Here is a 20,570-nt window from a genome sequence, read left to right on the forward strand (position 1 = left end):
AAACTCTTCATCCTTTAAAACCTTTCACTTTAGTGTCATTTTCATAATCATTTCTGAGAACATAAAAATAGCGAACGTTCAGCCCTCTTCATAACGAGGACGAACGACAGGAACGAGGCAAGGAACTCCCTCGTCCTAGAACAGGATACTACCGAAAGGGGTTTACTGAAATCTTTAGAAAGGAATTAGGTACCCTATATAATATGTGACGAACGTCTTCTACAACCCGAATCAGTTAAATGAACTGACTCTCGTGAACTCCAATCGAAACTCAAAGAATACATAGAACTGGGAACTCTTGATCCGAGACAATAAAGTGGACATATTAGGACGTCAAAGGACCAAACTTAGAATAATTCACATACAGAAATCTCATGTCAGTAAATGACCGAACGAGGAAAGGAAGGTTCTTCTGAAATTGGACGAACGCTATTTTATCAGGGTAGATCTACTGTAAAAATACGAGCGCTCGGAGTAAGACCGAGCACCACTAAAATTTCGAGATGCTTGGTGTGAAACCGAGCATTACTTAAAATTCAGAATAAAAGATTTATAAATAAGATATCATAGGAATGGTGTTTAGAAACAACTACCTATACAATCATATATATAGATACCGAATTTAGGTTTACTACTGGGTACTCAGAGACAACTACGCTTGACCGATTGTTCAAGCACAACATTACGATAGGGAGGCGCTCGTCCTCAACTAGAATTCTTTCCAAATGAAAGAATCTCATTTCAACTATGTTCAACAGGAGAACCGAACGGTCAATGACCGTCCAGTAACGAACGTATTTTATCATAGTATAATCTCATATACAAAATCATTTATTTCAAATCAGTTTTATCAACCTATACCTTCATAACTTCAGAACTTTATGAACTTTCTATCAAAATCAACCTTCATATCTCATACCTCACATATCATACAGGTTTCATATATTTCGTACATCATACCCTAACTCAGTAATATTTCATTTCATCTCATCAAGTAAACTAACATTCAATTCATCCAACCATATCAACCATCATGCATCAAAATCATCCAATCAACTAAACAAACGTCAAACAGTTCAACAGCATACAATTCAAATTAAATTAAATAAGCTTCCCTTACTTGGATACGTGATTGAACGGTCTAAAAGTGGGTTTTTGGTTCGTCCAACTACAACTTCTACCCTTAACGATCAACAATTCTCAAAACTAAACCGAACAACATAAAGAACCAAAAATAACTTAGTCTATATCCCTGTATGCAACCAGAACTTGGTTTGCATGTAACAAAGGAACGAACAACTAAGGGGAGAAAACTTACCAGTTCAGACTTGAAACTTTGTTCGGTTCAAGATGAAGCTTGGGTCGCCGGGAACACTTCTACGGTTTCGGAATGATGATCGGAGAAGAGGAAAGGTTAGTTTTCTTAGAGAGAAGATAGGATTTCTAGTGAGAAGGAGGAGAAAATGAAAGATCAGATTTTTGGAAGACTAAGGGTGCATGCAGAGAGAGTGGGGAGAAGGTTTCATAAAAATTATTTTTCTTCCCACGTAAAACGAGCGCCCGCTCTCCTGCTGACACCTGCATTCCACTATCTGATTTCAGATCCTCGTTTCTTGACACCTGGCGTCAGCGCAGAGGGGTTTGGGTGTGTTTTAAATGACTGACAAGGGGTTTCAGTTTGCGTTTCCGAGGTCTGACACAAGGGATTTTGGGTGCATATTTACGAGGTCTTACATATTTTATTTTTATATATATTTAAATTTTATTTTTAATGTAATTAATTTTTCTTAATTTTGAAATTTAAATTTATTTGTTAATTTTTTAATCTATAACTATTTATTGATATTTTATTTTTCTATATGAATTATTATTTGGTTATTTGTTGTATATTTTTTGAGTTTTTGATTTGTTTATTAATTTAAATTTAATTTGTTGTTGTTTTGTGATTTTTTAGAACTTTTTTATTGATTTTTTAACTTTTTAATTTTAATTTTTATTATATTTGATATTTATTTAAATATTATTTATAATCTAATTAATTTAAAATTTATATTTGTTTGTTAAGGATGATTGGGATTGAAAACTCATTAAACCATCATTACATTTTTTCATATTATATTAAATGAAAGGTATAACGGTCAATGGAGAGATACAGGATGAGACTGGTGAAATGCAGGGAGAATCACTCAATTTTTAAATGTATCGTATAGTTTTTTTGGATTTTGAAATCCGATTAATTTTTTTTGGGTGTTGCTCCCTCCACCACCACACCTTTCTTCCTCCACCTCCCCTTTACTATTTTGCCCTTAAATAAAATTTTATTTTTAGGGTTAATTTTTTAATTTTACCCATTCACAATCTATTCCACTAATAACCTATTTTAGTTCCTCCTACATGAGTAAAATATTTTTCTTTTATTTTAACATTATTTTTCTTCATCTCTTTCTTTTGTCGCGGTGAGATACTACAAGTTGTAAAGGTTGGTGGTAGTGGAAAGAATTATCAAGTAGTCTTCCTCTCGTGGTGCAGTGTCGCTCTCGTGATGCAGTGTCACTCTCATGGTGCAGTGTGTGGAGTGGTGCAGTGCGTGTGTTGCTTCCTTAAGGTGTGTTTTCGAATAAACCTTCAAATAAAACCCTAAAATAAAAAACGTAACTTTTAAACGGTGACATCCTTCAACGGATGTCAACATCCGTTTAAGGAAAGAACGGATGTCAACATCCGTTTAAGGAAAAAACGAATGTCAACATCCGTTTAAGGAGAAAACGGATGTCGACATCCGTTTTTTCCTTAAACGGATGTTGACATCCGTTTTTTCCTTAAACGGATGTTGACATCCGTTCTTTCCTTAAACGGATGTTGACATCCGTTCTTTCCATAAACGGATGTTGAAATCAGTTCTTTCCTTAAACGGACTCCGAGTTACGTTTTTAATTTTAGGATTTATTTTATTAGTTTATTCTTTATTTTGGAAATATTTTAATAATTTAATTTAAATGTTTTGATTTATTATTTTTTTAATATATTTTTAATGTATTTTAATAATGTAAGGAAAATGAAGAAGAAAGAATCGTATGAGGAGAAGTGAAACGGAGAAGACAAATGGAGTTGTAAAGTAAAACAGAAGACAAATTGTTAAACGAAATTGAGAGATGGAAAGATTGAGTGCAGGGAGTAAAGTAGGAGAACTAGGTTTGGAATAAATTAAAATAATAAAATAAAAAATTTTAATTTGAGGATATAATTGGAATTAAAAAAAATTGGGGAGGTGGAGGAAGAAATGTGTGGTGGTGGAGGGAGCAACACCCCTTAAAGATAAATGAAATCCAACATTTTATGATTTCAGTTTCGGTTCTTTCTTTTTGCACCCTAATAATTGCTTCCTACACGAATGCTATCAATTAACTTTATTTGTTAATTAATTATTACATTTACAATTTTTATCCAACTCTTTTTTTAAATATAACGCATTCTCACGTTATTCACTCAATTTTGTATACTCTTTCCTATGTACTCACTCTTATTTCTTTCTATTTTGTTTTACGGGTAAATTTTTCTCAGATTCTACTTTGTTCTATGAATTGAAGAAATGAAAATCGTAATATAATGTACGTTTCAGAAATATTTTATGGAAAACATAAGTGATGCCTATAGTTTTTGAAATGTGAAGCCTTATTACTTTAACATACAAGTGAAGCAACTAACTAATCTTTCCGTATCATATATCTCTAACAAATATTAAAGAGTTTCTACCTACTCTATCCCAATTTCTCTCTGCACCTTCCCATGTTATTTTCCTTACAAAAAGAGCCTTTGCATCTGTTGTGATAATTTTGTAAAAGAAAACGTTGAAGGTCTTTAACGGAAATGGAAATTCGTCTCTTATTGTGCCTAACTTGAGGAAGTATTGTTGTTGTCTTCTCTGTTTGTGGTTTGTTTTTGGGGATTGAGGTTGTTTTGTTGGTGTTAACGAAGCATTATTGTGTCACAATGAGGCAATGTCAATGAATCACTGCTCATCTTGCTCATGGGGGAGCTCTCGTGGTGCTTCATCAAGACGAATGGTTGGCAGCCAAATATGCTATTGTGGAGAGCTTGCCGTATTGAGAGTCGCAAAAACTTCTAAGAACGAGGGAAAGCCTTTTTGGGGCTGCCCTAATTACAAGGTTTGTTTCCTTCGTTGTGTTTTTATTTTGGGATACATTTATTGGGTTTTTTATGAGATGTTTTTGGTTGGATGTTTTGTACAGCGGAGTCGAAATGAAGAAGTGTGAGGATGTATTTTCTTCAAATGATGCAGTGAAGATAATGTAGATGAAAGGGATACTACAATTGGATGACAAAGGAGAAAGATTATTAATTTGGAAAAATCACTTTTGGTTTGTCAGAAAAGGGAGAAGGTCTTAATCTGGATGATATGTTTGATGGGATTGATTAATATCAGCTTTGTATGTCTTATGTTTTAATTTTGTTGAAGTGGTGTATCAGTCACATTTTGTGATGAAAAAGTTAGTTAAATTGTAATGTTTCTTTGTTACCTAATGAATGAGAATCTGGTTGTAATGAGTTTGTGGTTTCTTGTAACAATATTCTACTTAATGAAAAAGTTAGTTTGTTACTTCAAGTGTAATTTTCCGAGAAGTGTTTGAAATCAAGTTTGAAATTAGCTTTAATTAATATATGATAAATGTTTACCGATTTTATATGCAAAACTAAATAGCAGATCGATCTTTACAATGATCTGTCTTATATTTGTGCATAATTTGGATTCTACGCAGATACACAAGATACTCTAATCAAATGACATTTGCGACTCTGAAGGTATGATATCAGCATCCCATTTAGATATTTTAACTGTTCTTTCCTTATATTACAATATTACTCGATGAAATTTAAATAAAATTAATAGAACTATTTTTTTTTATCAAGATTGTGTTTCTTTGTTATATTAAAAATAAAATATATTAATATTTATTCTGCTTATAGGGCTCAGGACACACAGCTCCTGAGTACAAGCCTGATGAAGGTTACGCCATGTTCAGCAGGTGGATAGCTAGTAAGCCTTTGTAACTCAACCACAATAGATGTGTTCATATGTAATATAATTATCACAAATAAAATATGTTATATAATTTTTGGATTTGTATGTTACCGATGGTTTGCAAATTAATTTGATTTGTTTTCTAAATGTTTTGTATTGTCTCTTTATTTTATCTTTCTTTTTATACATGAAGGAAACATAATAGATGTTAAACATTTATACGAACACTACGATATTATATTGTGATATTGTTTAGTAACGAATTATATCAATATTAAGATATTAAAGAAATATAATATAAAAAGTAGTTAATGTTTGAAAAAAATAGACTGCTGATAAAGTTATTTTATATCTTACTTTCAGTCAAAATATTTTTATTAAATTTTACATTTTCAAAATAAAGTAAACTGTAGTTTGTTCTTTACGAGTTTATTTTAGACAAATCAATTTTCTAAATATAATACTAAGAAATTATATTTTATATGATTTGATAATTAACATATCTATATAAAATCAACTTTACTTTATTGAATTTAATTTGAATAATGAAAACAATAATTGTACAAATTTAATTAACATTTTTTGTGTTTTATGTGTAAGAATATAGTATGAATACCAGTATATATAAAAAGAATCACATATATGAGTATTTATTTTCTCTGTATTAAAAATTTATATTTATTGACAAGAAATTTCGTCAATTGAATATTTAAATATGAAGACTCATTACAATTAAATCTTTATAGTTAAACTGGGATAACGAAGTTAAATTTAAACTGATATTGCCGTAATATGATTTTATTAAATTCCGTAACATGATTTTGGTATATTAAGCCTTTCACAAGCAGATGACGATCATTGTCTTACCGCTAACCACCATTCATTCTGGCATTGATGCCGCAAGGCTCAGAAAGATAAAATCTGGAATTTGCTGTCTTAACTCCTTCCGAAGTTTCTGAGAGATCAACTTGCCTGTGTTTATACTGAAATCCAAGACCGTAGTTGCAGTAAATCATAAGTTTATCTCTTAGTCTATTATTCGGTTAGTTTGCTATAAGTGACTCACCATTGATCACACTAACAAAAGTGCTTATTTGTGGTATCAGATATGACAAGAAGCTCTTCCTCCTCCTCGGCCCTCTTCTTCCTTTTCTGTGGAGTCATCATATCTGACTCCAAAATCTCCCTGTTCTAAAATCAACAAACATATCTGTTCATCACCTTGTAAGTGTCGTGGGCGTACCTCGACACACTTCATTTGTAGCCGTTTTCATGAAACACGACTCATGGGTGAGTCCTTTGCACCCACATGTAAATGTGATATATGTAGAATTAAAATAAGAAAACATATAGATCGTCAAACTGTTATGACTAATTCATACTGATCTAGTTGATTTAAAGCAAATCATGTTTAAAAGAAGTAAAAATTATTTTGTAACTTTTATAGATAAATATTCTAGATACACTAAAGTGTATTTAATCAAACATAAAGATGAAGTTTTTGATGTGTTTCTAACTTATAAAGCAGAAGTAGAAAATCAATTAAATAAGATAATTAAGAGGATTAGATCAAATAGAGATGGTAAATATGTATTGTTTAATGACTTTTGTGTTAAAGAATGTATCATCTGTGAAGTAATCCGACCATATTCACCTGAATCTAATGGAGTAGCTGAGAGAAAATAGAACTCTTATTTTGACTAATTATATCCTTTTGTTGATTGTTATTATATCATTTTGTTGAATGATTTTTCTGGTATTTCATCCTTATTGTTTGTGTTTGTTATGATGATCGTATAACTCGTATTATTGTAAGGGAGAAAATGTTATTAGAAATGCTTCATTTGCTTAGCAGAGGCGAAATACTAAGGAGAGCTTGGAAAAAAAATTCTTATTGTTTATGTTTTTAAACATTTTGAGTTAATTTGATGTAAGTGGTTTGGATAATCATTTAGAAGTTTACAAGATTGGAATGAGTTTTATTTATTTGGTATTTGAATAAATTAAGGTTTTTATTACATGAGTTTTTTCGAAATATTATTTTTAGTAAATTTTCATGCACAATAAAGTTTATAATATACTCGTGACATCCAAAGAGATGGAATGTTACACATTGTAAGCCCATACTTATTTTCTTTTACAAAAACTTAGATACTCTATACTTAATATGTATATATATCATGTTACTATAGTTATTATTATAGTTATTATGGTAGATAAATGTGTAAATATCATATATATTTATAACTATCTCTTTTATGTTAAATGTAACATCCCATATTTTATAGAACTATATAATCTAGTAGTCCACATTTTAATATAATAGAACAGTTAGAAGAAGACTTGGAGATAAATTCTTAAGGTTACAATCATCTCAGATGTGGTTGTAATTCAAAACTTTAACACAATAGAGTATGTCAAAATAGGCAGGAACAGCTGGGAATCCTAACTAGGCTAAGCAGCGGTGTCATCTCCCTCCAAGGCCTGCTCTAGAAGCACCTCATCTACCTCTGCTCACATCCAAATGGATGATCATTGCAACAGAAGACACAACACAAACAAAGACAAACACAAGCAGAAGGGTGAGCTAGATATACAAAAATCATGTTATAACAATCACACAACATGCAAGTTTAATTCACATATATTGGGTCACTTAACACAACTTGTTACACTTTAAACCTGACTCGTCCGGACTTAGAATGATAGTCGAGCTATAGCGGGTCTTGCACTCGTGGTGACTTATGAAACTTGGGTTCCCCACCCTACCACACTCACGAGGTTAGTCTGTTCCGGGCCTTGAGGCGAAATACTAAGGAGAGCTTGGAAAAGTTTTTATTGGAAATAATAAAGAGAAAAGATAATAAAGAAATAAAAATTAATTAAGAGATAATAATGTTAAAAGTTTAATATTTGGCTTCTTCCTTAAAGTATAAAAAGTAGTCTCTCTCAGTCTACCTCATAATTTTCTTTCTTTCTCCTCCAAAAGTATAATATTTGATATTGTTAAAGCGTGCAAAGGTGTGATTCTCAATGGCATCGCAAACGGATAACGTTTCTCCGGCGCTTGTTGCCTTCATTGTCGATCAATATTTGTGCCGCAACCAATTCTATCAAACCAGAGCCATCTTTCGTAACCAAGTTTCGCCTCTCTTTCTCAATCTGCCACCAAACACGGTTTTTCATTTTACTTTTTCTTTATTTTTTCCTTTTCTCTTTCCACATTTCACAAATTTATTTTTCATATTATCGGCAACATTTTTTTGAAGAAAACTTTTTTCAAATAAATTTAATAAATTCAAATTTTTTAAAGAGGAATAAACCGATTTGTAAAAAAAAAACGCTATAAAGATTCTCCAAGACTCACAGAAAATGTTGTTGCGTTTGTGAAAAATTCATAATAATTAATAAAAAAATTTGAATCTTTATGTAAAAGGTGTATAAGGCACATATATTTATTATCACTTTCTCGTCACTTTTGTTTTCTTGATCAATTTTGTTTTCTTGATGTTCTAGAATTTGTTGAGTTTGGAGGAAATGTTAAACCAATATATATTCATGAAGAGACAAAATAAACGGTTGGAGGAAGAAAACGTCATGGTGATGCGAGAGAAAATTAGAATCCAAAAATTGTTGCAAGACCTTCAGAATGCTTTGGATAGTTTCAATGCAAGATCAGCCATGTCCAATGTCACAGCCATGATCACAAATTCTGTAATTGTTCCTCCGATGGAAAATTCTATCAAAACTCCTCCAGGTAGATGCACAGATCTTCTGTTGTTAATGAATTAAAATATGGTTTTTAATCTTTGAGTTCTTTTCATGTTTTGACCTATTCAACTTTTTTTCATCTTTTTGCTAGTTGCTTCTACTACTACAGTTTTTCCTGTGCAAAACACACTGTCTTTGCCAGCTAAACCCATGGCCAATGTAAACTTTTCATCACCTATGATTAGAGAGTTTGACAAGAAGAGAAAAGATATTTCGACAGTAGATGGGTCTGTAGTTGCTAAGAAGCGTCGAGGAAGACAACCTGGCAAGAAGAAACAAGTCCAATGTATGATTGTTTGCGTTTGTATAATGTATACTAGTATGTTTTCATATGTGAGAAATTATATGTTTACTTTGTCCTCATTTTTAGGTACAAACATGTTGCTACCTTCTAATAACAAAACAGATTTTGGATTCTCTTCTACATTAACTCAATCGTTGGCAGCAAACCCTACACTTAAGGAATCGCAAATTTCAACTGATTCAGTTTCGACAACACATCCCATAATTCATTCATTTCCTAGTGTGTTCGTACCTGAGATTTCTCCTGTTGCAAAATGTAATGAGAAAGTCATTGATGTGGTTACAACCAAGAGAGATATGGTTGATCATGTAAAGCAAACCTTCTGTAAAGAAGGCAATAGTGAATTTTCTCCTGTTGTGACGGATAATGATGAAACACACAAGACAGATACAAACAAAATAAGTATGAAGGACATGGACAAGACAAGTACGAGAGCGTTGGACGAATTTGACGAATTTGACGATTGTGCACACATTGATTTTTCAAGCATAAGATCGGAGGACGAGTTCAGCATAGATTTTTTAAACTCCTTAAAAGACTGATAGTTCACCAAAATGTCAAGAGATATAGAAATGAAGAATGAAGAATTTGTTGATATCCAGCTTAGAACTAGTGTTTAGAGGCAGGTTTCAATTTTACATTTTTTTGTTATTTGATGTGAACCTGCAATTTTTCTCAATTTTCCAATAGGAACACAAGCTACTGATAATAGTTTATTTGAAAATTTATCATGAAAGTTTATCATAATCAATAAAGTTTTCAAATTCTTTGATATAAGCTTTTAATTATACCTTCTTTGGTCTAAGCCTTGAGACATATGATTTAAAAGTTAGAAGTCCTTAACAGTTGGTAATTCACAGTTGGTAATTCTTTGGTCTAAGCCTTCAGACAAATGATTTAAATATTTAGTAAGTATTTAAATTTAGAAATAACTCAATTAAGTTACTTCAACTAGTTGGTAATTCACAGTTCATTTAATTTTTTTATTATCACTTTTTTATATTTTAATTTATTTATTTTTGTGTATTATTTTTTTTTTAGTTTTATAAAAGCAATTTTTTAAGCGTATTTTGAGTCACTTCTTCTTAAAATAAATTAATTACTGACAGTGTAAAACATATCTGTATTTAAAAAATATATTGAGATATACGGTACTGAAAAAAACAATGATATTGAGAAAATTTTAAAAATATATATAATTTTGTAAAATAATATTAGAAAAATGCATGTTACAAAATTATAACAATTAAAAGAATATATATCCAAAGTAGTTTATTAATTATTTAATTAAAAAAATTATTTAAAAATAATAATATAAGAGATGAAATGATTTATTAATTATTTTAAAAAGTTTATTTTATGTAAAAGATTATGATAAGAGATAAAATTATTTATTAATTATTTAATTTTAAAATTTTTATAAGAAATAAAATATGATGAATAATTATTTAATTATTATAGGAGTATAAATTAAATTAGATCCTAATATAGGAGAATATTTTTAATGTGGATTTTTTAAAAAAATTTACCCATCTGTTATAGACTTCTATATTTAAAGGATAAAGGTTTTTAAATAAAAAAGACTTCGCTCACTGTAATATGGACTTAGTTTTGCATTCTAGATTCTAATAAAAATAAAAAAGTGTTTTATTAATTGGGGTTGTCAAAATAGTTCGAATTCACTAATTTATCACAAGTTTGGATTGGAATTAAAAAACATTAAAATTTTAACATAGATTAATTTTGAGCCTGGTAACATCCATCATTTCAGGATGTTCCAACCGAATAATTTTAAACGTATAATTAACAAATAAATTAAAAAAAATAAACTCGCTGATAATAATAAAAATTCTTTAAACTCCCTTAAATAACAACTCGACACAATTTTTTTTTTAGTTTTATAAAAGCGATTTTTTAAGCGTATTTTGAGTCACTTCTTCTTAAAATAAATTAATTACTTACAGAGTAAAACATATCTGTATTTAAAAAATATATTGAGAAAAACGGTACTGAAAAAAAATGATATTGAGAAAATCTAAAAAATATATAATTTTGTGAAATATTATTAGAAAAATGCATGTTACAAAATTAAAACAATTAAAAGAATATATATCCAAAGTAGTTTACTCTTTATGTAATTTAAAAAATTATTTTAAAAAATAATATAAGAGATAAAATAATGGATTAAATATGTTTTTATTCCCTAAACTATCAAGCGATTTTGTTTTTAATCCCTCTCTCAAACTAAGGTACTTTTTAGTCCTTCTCTTTTAGGCAAACATATTTTTCGTTCTCAAAAACCAACAGCGTTAAAAAGGAGCTGAGCTGGCTAACGGTGAAGTGCCACGTCATCTTTTTTCTCACACTAAGTCAATCTGACCCTCACCGTTCGGTCACCATCATCATTCAGTCACCATCACCATTCGGCCACCACTAATACCGTTCGATAACCACCAATACCATTCGGTCATTCAGTCATCATAACCATTCGGCCATTACCAATACCGTTCGGTCATTAACAATATCGTTCAGTCACCACCAATATTGTTCGGTCATTCAGTCATCATAACCATTCGGCCTTACCAATATCGTTCGGTCATTAACAATACTGTTCGGCATTATCGTACAGTAAGGGACAGATTGGCTCAGTGTCAGAAAAAAGCATGACGTGACACTCCACCGTTAGCCAACTCAGCTTCTTTTTAACGCCGTTGGTTTTTGAGGACGAAAAATTATGGTTTCCTAAAGATGAAGAACCAAAAAGTACCTTACTTTGAAAGAGGAACTAAAAACAAAATCGCTTGATAGTTTAGGGACTAAAAACATATTTAACCATAAAATAATTTATTAATTATTTTAAAAAGTTTATTTTATATAAAAGTTATGATAAGAGATAAAAAGATTTATTAATTATTTAATTTAAAAAATTTCAAAAAAGATATGATGAATAATTATTTAATTATAAGAGGAGTATAAATTAAATTAGATCTAATAATATAGGACAATATTTTTAATGTGGATTTGTTAAAAAAATTTACCAATCTGTTATAGATTTCTAGATTTAAAGGCTAAAGGTTTTTAAATAAAAAAGACTTAGCTCACTCTAATATGGACTTAATTTTGTATTCTACGTTCTAATAAAAACAAAAAAAGTATTTTTTTAATTACTATTATTAAAACGGATTCGAACCCTCGAGTTAATCTAGTCTACCATAATTCGGATTGGATTTATAAAAATATTGAAATCTCAAACATAGATTAATTTGGAGTTGTAATTAGTGCTATCAAAATGGATTGTAATCCTCGAGCCAATCCAGCCCATCATGGGTTTGAGCCGCATTGGGTTTGAAAAAAAATGTAATTTTTTTATGCGGGTTAGTTTTCAACCCGCACCAACCCACCTAATTTAATTTAATTATTTATTATTTTGTGTTTCAATATTATTAGTTACCATTTTTTTATTATATTGTAGATGGGGATAAAAAAAATGTTTCAAGAGAAAAAAATATTATAGATTTATCTATTCAACACTCTAATATTATAAATGGACAAATGATATAAAAATTATCAATATTAAAAACTTATTTGTTTGCCTTTTGTGCTTGATTTTGGATTACGCTTGGATTGTATGATATTTTTTTTATTTTGAATTATATTTGGAGTTTAACATCATTTTAGAGTGAAATTTATTTAGATTTGAATTAAAAAAATTATAATTTTTTTTATTTAAAAAAACTTATAATTAAGTGAGTCAACCCGTTTAACCCACCAACTCGTGGTGGGTCGGGCCAGGTTCGAATTTTTTTGAGCTCGCTCATAAGTGAGCTGGGTTAGGTTGGCTCACTAAGTGACCAACACGTGGTGGGCTGAGCCGGGTCGAGTCGGGTTACCCGTTTTGACAGCTCTACTTGTAACATCTCAATTCAAGACGTTCCAACCGAATCATTTTAAATGTAGAATTAACAAATAAATTAAAAAAAATCACACACAATAATGAAAATTAGTTAAACTTCCTTAAATAAAAACTCAAAACAACTGTTTACTTCCGTAATAAAACAACAATTAAATAAAAGTCAATCGTGTTCAAAATATCCTTAGGAAATAAAATTCACAAATCTTCTTTAACAATCCACATGATTGTCTACAATATCATATGCTCTCGTACAACAACACGAGTTATATAATCATCGTAAGGAGAAAAACCAAAGAAATTGGATGGGTGAGCTAATATAATAAACACCAAATCACTGATATTGCTTGCTAATAGAATATACCCGCTACCTCAATTGGGTAGCCAACCCAAACAGAACTAGTCGATATTTGCCCCAATACCGGGGTAGAAACGACCAACTCACACTCGAGATCTGCCTCAATGCCGGGGGTATATAGTTGATCTTTTCAACGACATCCAACATGTCAATGTGGCATGATTCAAAGAATGCAATCATTCCTTGTTTCCATTAATCGAACTTCTCTCCTTTGAATAGACGAGGGCGGTTGACAACATAACCTTCATTTTCCATGTCTCAAGATTGTTTCCTCGAGTCTTGTCAAGAACTAACCTCGCGAGGTTATCTTTGATACCAACTGAAGTACTTGGAAATACTCTAAAAGGGGACGGGGGATGGATTTTAAAATGTTTCCTGCAGCGTTTGATAAAACTAGCTCTTTAATAAGAAGTTGTTTCTTAACAGGAGCTTTTACATCAATTAAAATAACGTGCAACTGTAGGATTTGTAAGAGAAACGTTTAAGGAGACTAGAGCAATAAACACACAATCGTTTGTATACTGGTTCACTCCATCGAGCTACGTCCAATCTTCTCTAACACCTTAGAAGGTTCAACTATAATCTTCAACAAGATTACAAATGAGTATTCTCACCACTCCTAGTATCCCTAGTCACTCCAAGTAACCACCATTACTCTAACTAGAATCGAGTTTCACCTATTCCTGGTTGCGTAGTATTCTTCACCATTCCTAATATCCCTAAACAATCTAGATATCTTCTTGATATGTTGTCTAGTTGAGTTTAACCCACTCTTGGTTTCCACTAAACAAACTCGTCTAGCTACCATTTAACTCCACCAAGTTAAATGTCACTGAGTTTCACCCACTCCTAGTTTCCACTAGACACACATGTTTCATCCACTCCTCAAAGTTAAACGTAAAGTGTTCTAATTCTCTTCAAAATTTACAATCAAAGGATTGGTTATAAGTTCTTAGACAATAACTTTCATAGAGAGGATATGCGTTCAATGCAATTCAATCTAATGGACTCACTGAATATTTTCTCTGCTCTTTCTTCTTACAAAAGTAAGCTTATATGACAATGAAGCTTGAAAGTGTTTCTCGTATGCTTTTGAGCTTTCCCTCGATGTTATAAGCTTGAGGCTTTTTCTTCTATGTGTTATTCTCTTGATTCTCTTTTGAACGATCTTCTATTTAATGACTTCTAAAAAAGACATTCGTTATACAGAGTTTTGCTTTGATATTTGAGTCTTCCTAGTCTTTTCTTATGTAGCAGTCATTGGTTAAAATCAACTTGTCAGAACATACGTGTGTAACACCCCAAATTTCAGAGTGTCACGGTTTATTACAAAAACCAATAATTTCAACTCTATAAAATAACGCGAAAACGTATTTTTCAACCACCTCAACATTTAAGCATGCATAATTTATTCAAGCATATGATTTCCAAAAGATTGTCTAATTACATTATTCAAAATAATGAAAGTAACAAAGGAAATAAAATAAATCCAATTACATTGTCTTAAAATTTAAACAAAATAACTTTAAATAAAAATCTAAAGTCGATTCCCCATCATCTCTCAAATCTATCATGGCTCAGCAACATCTGATAATTTCATGCCTCGTGTCTATCATGCCTCATGTCTATCATGCTCACTATAACACATTTTACAATCATCATCGATAATTTCATTCACAAACACACAAACACAAACAAGTATGGGGTAAGCTACCAATAAAACAATCATAATAACAAGATATAAGCACACTGATTATATCCACCATAAACAACCACCCCATACACTTTTAACAATAGGATTCCTAATCCTTTAACATAGCAATTCAATCATAATGAGTTACTCGATTCTCAATCTACGATCCTCAATCCTTGATCCTTTATTCCTTGACTCTTGATAGCAACCTCCTTGGTTAGGTTAGGCCAAAGATAGAAGGATAAAATGGAAATGGTCCCTTGAAGATATATGGTGCGAAAATGTGGTGGATCATCGTGGATAGGGGTTAGAAATGCAGAGTTTATGGTGTTTGTGAGACTAGAAACTCATGGCCATATGGTGTTAAAGGGTGGTGGTGTTATATTTGAAGACTCTAAGAGAGGTTAGGCCAACTCAAAGAGGAAGGTGACTAGAGGGGCCTCATAGGTTGCTCTACTCTTGATCTTAAAATGAGTAGTATGGCCAAAAATTGGTAGCATAACTTTACTCAACATCAAAGATGAATACATGATAGGAGACAATTCTATTTATAGGATAAGGGTGTCTCCAAACAAATCCTAAAAGCATGATCTCCTACCTTTGCACTCATTGGCCAAAAATGAGACCTTCTAAGGAGTGGATAAGTGTCCATAAATCCTCTCCAATAAGGGGAAGTGTTAAGATGTCGGCAAGTGTACCGAATCGTATCAAGTAATATAAAATGGTAAGACCAAGTATTGTATCCCAGAAGACTCACGACACTAAACAATTATGTAATCACTTAACTAATTAAGACTTAAGAACAATTTTTGGGGTTTTTGAAGGCAAATGCAATAAAAATAAACATGAATGCAATTTGATCAATTGAGGATAAACACAAGAATGAATGGATGATGTTGATAATATGAAATGAGTATGTTGTTGGGTTTTAGATTTCACCGTCTTTACTCTCATTCATATAAGAATTTATCTTCTTCAATCAATTGTTAACATCACTTTCTATATTACTTAAAACTCGATCACTCAGCGAAGAAAGCCTATCCTTAATTACTAGACCACAATCCCTTACATCCCTAATAATTAATTTTGCATTACGATTAGAAGCTTAAGATGACCAAAACTCATATCCCCATCCCTGAGCAATACTGCTTTTGGGATAAATTCCCTAGATCTAGATTTCCCCGTATGTGTCCATATCACGAAAACCAATAATCATGTCATAAATGAGTTAAACATAACAAGCATAGAGCAAAGAAGAATAACCCTATCAATTAATGAAAGAAGCATATATAAATTGGAATCAATTCTAATACATGAGTTTAGAGGTTACATCTTCCCTAACAACAAATAAGGTTTAGTTCTCCATTATCATGGAGAAACTAGATGAACAATGGAATGGAAGAGATAGAAAACCCCTAAAAATTGAATAGGAGAGCTCCCACATCCACAAATCTACCTCCAAGGGGTCAAAAGTGTGTTTATGTGCTCAAGTCATCAAGAGATATCATCTCTAGGACATCCAAGTCCTTAAATAGATCAGAAAAATAACAGAAAACGGTTCCAAGCCCAACGCGCTGGCGCTCAACGCCCTAAGTGGGGCGCCCAGGCTTGTTGCGGCACATGAAGACTAGCGCTCAGCGCCCTAGAAGGCTCAACCAGTCGAATTTGCGCGAAGACTGACGCTCAGCGCCCCTGAGGGGCGCCTAGGCAGTGATGCGGTGTAGAATGACATTCAGCAAGTGCCATGGACCATTCGGTTTTACTTTGTTAACCGTTCGGCCTCACGCTGTTGATCGTTCGGTGTATCTTCTACCACACCATTCGACTTCTCCTTTCTAAAACCTGTTCGGTTTGTCAACCTTTCTCTTAAACCGTTCGACAATTGTCTTCTTTCTCACACCGTTCGGTCTGCATTCTCCTCTATCACATTGTTCGGTCTATCTCCTTACACCGATCGGTCTACATTCTCCTCTATCACACCGTTCGGTCTATCTTCTTGAACCGTTCGGTCTTGATTCTCCTCTTTCAAATCATTCCAATTTCCTACAAAATCAAGGGAATTTAGTGATAAAATCATTAAGTATATCCTCTATTCACTTATTCACAAAACTAAATTAAAAACATGAGTTCAAGCAAGCTTCTAAGTCAAAAGGGGTTGATTTAGTATCAAAATTGCATCACAGATAACGGTATATTCAATCATTATCATGAAGACATGTGGCCACTCACAAAACACAATTGCCTCCATTCCTAGAGTGTCAAGTGATCAGTACTAAAAGCAAATCCTCTTTAATGGAAGTATGACACATGACACATACTTTCCACATGGTTTGGATGTCCAACTAAGGAAAAACTCTACATTAACTAGGCCTTAATGCAAGCCTTAAACAAATCTACACTACTTGGCTGAATACATGGCCTAAATAAACCTACACTATTCTTCAAGTTATGCTCCATGATGGCTCCAAAGGTGGTCCACAAGGTAGAGTTGATATCATCTTCAAGGATGACTTCCACCCTATAGATGCTTGACCATGGTTAGGGGGTATTCCATCACTTGATCCTTGATTCCTTGACCCTTGATATCATCATCACTAACATCTCACACATAGACCCTTGGTTTATCTACGCATTAGTGCCAATGCTAACTAATTTACTATAACCATTATAATAACACCATTATCATAAAGTATCCTCTAAAGCATCATCGTCCTTCCAATCATCAACATGTGTAACACCATCATGATTAGCCCCATCATGAACACCACTATAAGCACCCAAAATACCATAAGCAACATAGTGGAAAGAATCAGTCTCACTCATGTACCTTACCTCAGTCGCCTTCAGCCGCTTCTTCAAACCATCTGTAGCCTCCCCTATAGATCTGTTTGAGTAGTCCCGCAATCCAGTTAAGGAACATGTATTCATGCCACACAAAGACACGGAAAACACCATTACCCCTACACAAGGAAGGTTCAATACCCAAACAATCATTCCTTCGCACACAAGGCAAAAGGAAGCAGATATCCGCCGATAAACTAAGGATTTACTAGAAAGCACATATCCGCAGATAATCGATTATTCCCTAAACAAAAATCAAAAGCAATGCGCAAATAATCGATTATAACTAATGATAATTGATTATTGCCAAATCAAACCACATCCTAGAATGAATTCAAGTGTTCAAAAACACACACATCAACCCTAGATCACGAGGAAACATACTCTAATACATACATTCATCACTTGAATCATCCAAAATCTATCATTATGCATATTACAACTCAAACAAACCCAACATACTGCAGATGATCATCATACATCTCTTTATAACATATATTTGTATGGTAAAACCCTTAAATATCATACCTTTGTACCCCCCTAGCATCAATACATATTATCATGGGATAACCATATTAAGAAAAAATCGTCCTGAAAACTTATACGTCTAAACGCTCTAATATGTTTTGAAGTTTAATAAAATAACATTAAATGAAATGAAAAGTTGAATATGCTAGAACTATAATATAAAGATAGCATAAACATAAGTGTTAGGCTCAAAATCCCTAATAATCTAATAACAGAAAAAAGCCTTAGAAAAACACTTAGGTCTAAACGTGATGCTATGATCAAGGATGGCAACGGGTCGAGTCAGGCACGGATAGTGCCTACCCACAACCCGACCCGCCGGATAAAACTGTATCCGCTACCCGACAGATACCCGTTTAGAAAATCTCCCCGGATATTTTAAAACCCGCGGTACCCGTGGATACCCACAAAAAATAAAAATAAAACATATTTTATACATTTTTAAATTTAAAATTTAAATAAAATTACAATATATATATATATATATATATATATATATATATATATAATAGGTTTAATGTTTCAGTAGGTCCTTTTTTTTTCCAGAATTTCAAATAGGTCCCCTACTTATTCGATGTCTCAATTGGGTCCTTAGTTTTGAAAATTTGAAACAAATAGAGGTTTGTCGTCAAATTGGACAAACGCCGTTAGATTGGCACATACATGGCATGCTGACGTAGAGTTTTAAATGGCGTGGTAAGGGTTAAGTTAGTCTGACATGGATTTTTGTTTTTTTAAATTAAAGAAATTGAGAAAAATTAATTAAACTGAATTGTTTCTATAGGGATTAGGGATTTTGTTAGAAAGTTTTAGGGTTCATCAAACGTTCATTAATGGTGAAAGTTCATTAATGGTGAAAGAGGAACTCGCGATTGGCGGTCTGTTAACAACGGCGCTGGCAGCGGGCGGTGGTGGCAGTGCTGGCTACGGACTTAGTGGCGGTGTTGCCTCTTCTCACACAGTGGTGCTGCCTTCTAGAGTAGAAAAATCTCGAGACTTTACCTTGAAAGATATCATACAATTGGATAAACCTATATATAATTCCAATAGAAATATCAAACTTTTCTTCCAAAGCCATCAAAATTTATCCACGGTCACAACTTTATCACACTTGCAAGATCAAAATCGAACGTTGAAGCGAAGCTAATCTTGAAACCTTGTACACCAAAATTGAAACAACCGTCTTTGGTGGGGTTTTGTTTTAACTTTGTTGTTCTTGTGAAGCGTAACCCAATAGCATCATTGACATTGTGTTGGATGGCAACGAAAGTGATGGAGGTGGTGAAAGGTCTGGACTTGAAGCGGTACATGGGGCGGTGGTACGAGATTGCATGTTTTTCGTCAAGGTTTCAGCCCAGTGACAATGTCAACACAAGAGCCACCTACACTTTCAGCAATGACGAAACTGTGAGAGTTCTAAATGAGATTTGGAGTGGTGGCGGGAACTGCTCATAAGGCAGATCCCGATAGTGATTCCGATTCAACAGTCGTCGAAGGGGAAAATTGATGGAGGAGGCGGCAGAGGAAGGGAGGATTGGTAGAGCGAAGACGCGACGGCGGTAGTGATCAACTCGTGGGGAGATAGGTATATGGACGAACTCAGATTCCAAAGAATCCTAATTTGAGAGGAAGCGCTCAAATTTCTCTAATCCCTAATTTTCATAAACAATTCATTTTAATTAACTTCTCTCAATTTCTTTAATTTAAAAAAAAACAAAAATTCATGTTAGACTAACTTAACCTTTGCCAGGTCATTTAAAATACTACCGTCAGCATGCCATGTATGTGCCAATCTAACGGTGTTTGTCCGACTTTAATTAAAATTTAATTTTAATTAAATTTAACCTAATAAAATATAATTTAATTTTTTTTTCATTAAATTTAATTTAAAAATATATAAATTAATTTTTTATTATTTTTTGCGAGTAACAGATACCCGCGGGTCAGGTAGTATACTGTCTATACCCTATCGTTTAGAAGCGGGTAGTAAAATATCTACTACCCATTACGAACGACTAGTAAATATCCGAGGATAGTACCCCTGTCCGCGGATTTTTTTTATCATCCCGATACTGTAACAAACGATAATTAGTTAAACTCTTTAACAAATAAGGATATTAAAGT

At 32.5% G+C, this 20,570-nt stretch overlaps 1 protein-coding gene across 3 annotated transcripts; it reads left to right on the forward strand.

Moving 5' to 3' along the window:
- The first annotated feature begins 4,986 nt into the window (after positions 1-4,986).
- Positions 4,987-9,866, forward strand: LOC148200711 (uncharacterized). 3 transcript variants are annotated; one of them, XM_088111171.1, is made up of 4 exons: positions 8,049-8,218; positions 8,558-8,798; positions 8,904-9,098; positions 9,183-9,866. In XM_088111171.1, the coding sequence occupies exons 1-4, from the start codon at positions 8,075-8,077 to the stop codon at positions 9,656-9,658; spliced, it is 1,056 nt and encodes a 351-aa protein (XP_087967297.1). In that variant the 5' UTR covers positions 8,049-8,074; the 3' UTR covers positions 9,659-9,866. The 3 variants fall into 3 exon arrangements, with proteins under 3 accessions (XP_087967298.1, XP_087967297.1, XP_087967296.1); XM_088111172.1 differs by lacking the exon at positions 8,049-8,218 and adding an exon at positions 4,987-5,056 and having other exon boundaries at positions 8,904-9,866; XM_088111170.1 differs by having other exon boundaries at positions 8,904-9,866.
- Positions 9,867-20,570: the final 10,704 nt, after the last annotated feature.

Source organism: Vigna umbellata, chromosome 4, assembly GCF_029865625.1.
Source record: "Vigna umbellata cultivar VRB3 chromosome 4, Vumbellata_1.0, whole genome shotgun sequence".
In the NCBI taxonomy this organism is placed as follows: Eukaryota; Viridiplantae; Streptophyta; class Magnoliopsida; order Fabales; family Fabaceae; genus Vigna; species Vigna umbellata.